Here is a 5,667-nt window from a genome sequence, read left to right as displayed (position 1 = left end):
CTCTCCTAAGCCTCACACCCTCTCTATTTATAGAAGCAAGAGAGTGGTAGGTGGGAGGTAGGTGAGCGGTAGGTGAACGGTAGGTGAACGGTAGGTGAGATGTGGTAGGTGAGATGTGGTAGGTGAGCGGTACCATATTACAAAAGTGCCCTTTTACTTTAGTTCATTAATTGAGGGTCAAAATAACAACAATAGAGAATTATGCCTTCTAAACTGGAAATATAAAATTTGAAACTCTCTATATCGAACAACTTAAATAAATTTTCAGGTGGAACCTGCGAAGAATTATAAGGGGGCCAGGATGGCCATGGCACCACCGAAGAATTAGATGATGAAAATATAATATGAGGCCTGTATAAAAATTATGTTGTTGAAGGTTTAGATGACAATTCTGTCAACAACAACTTTGTTTTCCAAGCCTAAGCAATAAAAGAAAATTTTGTTGTCCAAGCCTTCTTAGTCTACCAGTCTTAAAATATTTATTTCTAGAACTTCTTTCATGAATGCACATTAATGCTCTTAAGAAAAATATTTAATTAGCTAAAGAAATTAAATATAAGTGTAAAATTTCAATTCAAAAGGCAATGGTAGAAAATAGAAAAAGGATGATAGAGAAAACACATAAATATGAGTAATATTGAAATGAACATAAATTACATAATTTCAATTGTTACAGCATATTCTTACTTCAACTCAAGGTTATTGAAATAACGCAGAAACATCATTTAAGCATCCAAGAACAAAGATATTTTTGTTCTTTACTAGCTCATAAATTTTCCTTTGAAGCTTACACTATGTTAGTCTATGATGGAAAAAAATCATATTGTTGCTCATTGATCATTTGGTACTATTCTGCATAAAAGGAATTCTTTTGTCTTTGCTGAAGGCAATTTTTGTGTGATGGATTACGCATACTAATCTTTAAGAAATTTATCCATAAACTAAATACAACTTAAGGTGAAAGAGAAAACACATAAATATGAGTAATATTGAAATGAATATAAATTACACAGTTTCAATTGTTACAACATATTCTTACTTCAACTCAAGGTTATTGAAATATTGCTCAAACATCATTTAAGCATCCAAGGACAACAAATTTTTTGTTCTTTACTAGCTCATAAATTTTCCTTTGAAGCTGACACCATGTTAGTTTATGATGGAAAAATCATATTGTTGCTTATTCATCATTTGGTACTATTCTACATGAAGGGAAATTTTTTCGTCTTTGCTAAAGGCAATTTTCATGTGATGAACAAGTTTATACTAATCTTTAAGAAATTTATCCAAAAACTAAATACAACTTAAGGGTATGTGCCCACAATCAGTTGGCACAATGGCACATCAAATATTGGAGCAACAACTTTATTGTGTGCGGCAACATTTAGTTTGTGAAAGCATATTTGCAGTTCATGGTGGCATTCAAAAACGGCCAATTTGTATCCTTATTTGTGACCATTTTTTCGATTGTATAGATTATAAGATAAGAGTATACTGATTTTTCCATTTGGGCTTTGTGACTGAAATGAACTAGTTCATTGGCTAAAAAAGATCCAATTTTAACTTGTGTGGAAACCATACGAAGGATGATTTGGTGAGTTCAGCTAATACCTACATTATATTGTTACTTCCAACTCAATGCAATGAACCAAAAGTAGGAGGAAGATGTTGACCAGATAATGTACCAAATTATTATAGGAGTTAAGTCCAAAGTATCAACCAAGGAATATGATGTGTTGCTTTATCAATGATCATCCAACTTAACTTCAGATGTGAGATCATGAATCAAAATTAGAAAACTATCAAAGTCACACGTCTCTGAGGAATGGCACATGTAGAAAATGATCCACCCGCATGGTGGCCTCACTCAAAGGAAATGATGAACATTGTCACTGTGCACTTTGTGATTCCCAATAAGTTTATCCTATTTGCTGGCATATGGTTGTTAAACGAGTTTAGTAGAGCAGTTATGAATGTCATTGATGGTGCAACCAAAGATAATCCAAACTGAGAAGGTGGCACTAGTCAAAGTTGCATCTTGCTTGCATCATAGCCTCACAACCAAATAAAAATGAAAAGGAAACTCAATTTTGATGAAGCATTTCTTTGCATTAAAAAGAATTATTTGAACTAATTGATGAGTTGTGGATTATGTATTAAAGCAACATTTCTCCTTAGATGTCAATATTTATTACTAGACCATACTTCAAGTTTCGAGTGATCCACCAAATTGATCTCGCCATTAAGCATCACTGGAGCGTGACTTATCGCTCTTACATGATTTTAGGGGAAGAAGTTAGAATTGTTTTTGGCTTTATTTAAAGTGCTCACATCTTGCATGTGAGAATAAGATTTTATAAATCATTTCATTATGAAAATTGGACAGCTTAAAGAGTAGGGGCATTCTTGCTTTTGGTGCGCAGCATATAGCTCAAGGTTAGGAAAAAAGGCTCAAGTTAATATCGATGTTGATCGAGATGATAGAGGATTATAGAAGACTTAGTTAAGCCTTTCTTGGGTTTTATTTTTTGCTTCCAGCAATCCAACAACTAAAATAGGTTCAAATCCAACTAAAATGATAATTAATTATTACCTAGTTCTCGACGATGGTATTTAACTATATTGGAGGGCTTACAATAATTTTTAAGGTTCCAATGATCATTGTCAATAAAAGATAACATCAAGAGCTTGACATATATTTTATAATTTATACATCATTCGTGGCTTTTTGTTTGGTGGATTGAATCATCTCTCATCCCCTGAAACATGAGCTTGTTTAGTCAAATCACAAAAAATTTGGTTTCTTCTTCTGTTTGCTTAATATTTTTTATATTCCTTTGGAATTCAACATATTTATTTACAATTATTGCTTTTGCATAAACTTTAATGCTCTATGACATTCCCAATCAAATTTCTAATAATTTGCAAATCGCCAAGTAGAAAATTCAAGAGATATAAGAAAAAGTAGTATTTGTTAGATGATTTTACCATATAAAAGTTAGATTGCCCTTTTCAATTTAAACAGTTTCAGTTGATGCTTTAAGAATAACTGAGAAAGCAACAAATTTCACCAATCCTCATGATCAACTTCTGAGATTCAAACTAGAATAAGAAGAAAATTATTTATGGCACAATATGAAAAAAAAAAAAAAGATTGCAAGTTCAACAATTACTTCTACAATAAATTAAACTCTACAATATGAGCAGGGAAGCATAAACAATAGTAAAGAGTAGCATTTTACAAACTAATGGTGATGAACTTGTCACTTAAAATAGAACATAAATTGTTTTTATTAGCTCAAGTAGCTCCTTTGTACGATCATAAGACAATGCCTTGATAACTTGTAAGTTTGTAATTTATCGTCATAACATACTTATGGAATGAAACATCAAACTTGAAATTCAAAAAACCAGTAAATGAAATAGAAGTCAACATAAATTACCAACTGAAAGAATTGCTGTATTTTGTGAGCCTTAGTTGGGAAATTTAATAGATGGACTAAATATGTTGAGGAGGAAAAAAAAATTATGTTTAAAGATGTACCAAATATGCTGAGGAGAAACCAAAAATTATTGTCAAACCGGTAAAAAAAGCTAAAACAAATTTACAGCATTCATACTGAGGGAAACTGCATAAACCATTGTTTAAAACCATAGCACAAGAACAAGAACTAGTATTCTGATCTGCAGCATATAAATAAAAATTTAAATTGAACAAATAAATTTGAAATTATCTCTACCGAGCGACTCCATCCCCAGTCCCAGAAATATATTACAAGTACAGTTCCAGAAACAGTGTACACTTGGGATATCTTTATACTTCCAATCGACTCCTGTTATGAAAAAATTTCATATATGTATTTCTTTCTTTTTTAAGAAATGCAAAGCTGCGTTACCATTCTCCACATAAAATCTGATCAAAGTTTTAAAGTCTAGAAAAATATCTGAATACAAAAAATAGAACCTGGAGGCAACCAAAAAAATGGCAAATTTTGCATCAATAAATAAACAAAATCCATCAAATGAAAAATTAAAAGTCCCAAATAAAAATCATTCCGCAAGACCAACTGCTACCTGTGCTTTCCTTGTAGCTTGCTCCTGTGCTTTACCCTTTGAACCAGGCTTTCCTTTAGTCTCAGCCGAACTGTTCTCCGAACTAGAAGAATAATCATCCCAGCTCTTCCTCACAGATCTGCCAGACCCTACAAGTGCATCAGGAACCCTCGTAATCCCAGCAACCACTAGACCTACCTTCCTCTTACCCCCCGCCTCCCCAGCCGCCGGCGAGAACTTAATCCCACCAGACAACCTTCGAGAACCTGGCGATGCTGCACCTTTCCTTCCCATTGGCGAAACCCCCGCCGTCTTCCTCGCAACCGGCGAAGGTTGCCGGTACCTCGAAGGGACCACAATCGCCGGCTCCCTCGCAACTTTCCTATTCTCCTCCCGCGCGGCCACAAGGCTAGGCACATCGCACTTGGAAGGCACCGGTGATGGCGCCCTAGAACCAACCCTGCTGCCCTGCTTTTCTGGAAGAGGGGAAGGGTTCCGAGAAGCGGGAGATGAGAACCTGCGCTTGGGCCTGGAAACAGACAAAGTGGAACCAGACGAAGCGGGGTTTGATGCAGCAAGGAGAAAGTTTTCTTTGGGTGCAAAGACGGGGCGTAGCTTGACAGTGTTGGCGGCGGAAGAAGGGGAAGCTGGCTGGATGACGAAACCTGGGGCATGGGAAGGAGTGGAAAGAGCTATGAGGGGTTCGGGTGAGCCAATAAAAGGGTGGTGACGAGGGGAGGAGATAGGGCGGAGACCAAGAGCACGCGGGACGGGGAGATCGAAATGCAGACGGTCGAGATGGACGAGCTGGCCGAGCTGGGGGCGGTTGGAGACGATGAGATCGGCGTCCTGATCGGAGAGGGAGACATAGGTGGAGTGGAGGGAATCAGAGAGTTGGAGGTAAAAACCGTGGGAAGGCCAGAGATCGTCGGAGGGAGCGGGGACAATGCCGGTGACTTGAAGAACGGCAGAGCGGTGCTCGCCGAAGGGCTTGGAGTCAGAGTTCATGGACTGAAGGAGTTTGAGAAGAACGCCGGGGGTGAGGGCTGCCATTACGGTGGTGGGGATGCGGAGGAGGAGGAGGAGGAGGAGGAGGAGGAGTACGGAGATTTGCCGTGAAAGAGAGTCACGTGGATCACTGTCCACACAGCCGTTGGCTTGGATTCAAATTTCAAAACGCCAGGCCGTTCGAGATCCTGGGACCCAAGGAACCCCTGTAATTCACGTGGTTGAATGTAAGTGCGGCGTCCGCACCCCCGCTCCTATTTTGGAATTAGCATATTTTTAAAAATAATTAAGAAATGTTTTTTTTTTAATTTTAAATTTCTTTGGGTATTGCCCCGCCGTACTGAAGAAATTATTTTATAGGACACCGAACGTAAAGTTTGCATCTGGATTATGTCACGTGATAAGAGTGTCTCATCCATCTAAAAAATATATCCAACCAGTATATTATAGTGGGATTCACTTGACAAGTGTTCATTGGCTTCCAGAGGTAAATTTGTGTATGGTGTCCTGATGGAATGAGCGCTCTCACTACTGGGATTATTGGAGCTTTGGGTTTTTTACATATATACACCATAAATATTAGAATTTACTTATTTCATGATGAAA

General features: G+C 37.4%; 1 protein-coding gene across 1 annotated transcript in view; it reads right to left on the bottom strand.

Moving 5' to 3' along the window:
- LOC110032368 overlaps window positions 1-5,296 on the bottom strand; it is a 9,933-nt gene extending 4,637 nt beyond the window's left edge. Inside the window, exon 1 of the mRNA XM_020735984.1 lies at window positions 4,075-5,296. Coding sequence (XP_020591643.1) covers window positions 4,075-5,106 — 1,032 coding nt within the window. The 5' untranslated portion in view covers window positions 5,107-5,296. The remainder of the gene's footprint in view (window positions 1-4,074) is intronic.
- Between the last annotated feature and the right edge of the window lie 371 nt (window positions 5,297-5,667).

This window comes from Phalaenopsis equestris, unplaced genomic scaffold (genome assembly GCF_001263595.1).
Source record: "Phalaenopsis equestris unplaced genomic scaffold, ASM126359v1 Scaffold000932, whole genome shotgun sequence".
Taxonomy (NCBI): domain Eukaryota; kingdom Viridiplantae; phylum Streptophyta; class Magnoliopsida; order Asparagales; family Orchidaceae; genus Phalaenopsis; species Phalaenopsis equestris.
The sequence above is the reverse complement of the archived record's forward strand: the minus strand, read 5'-3'. Positions and strand labels throughout refer to the sequence as shown.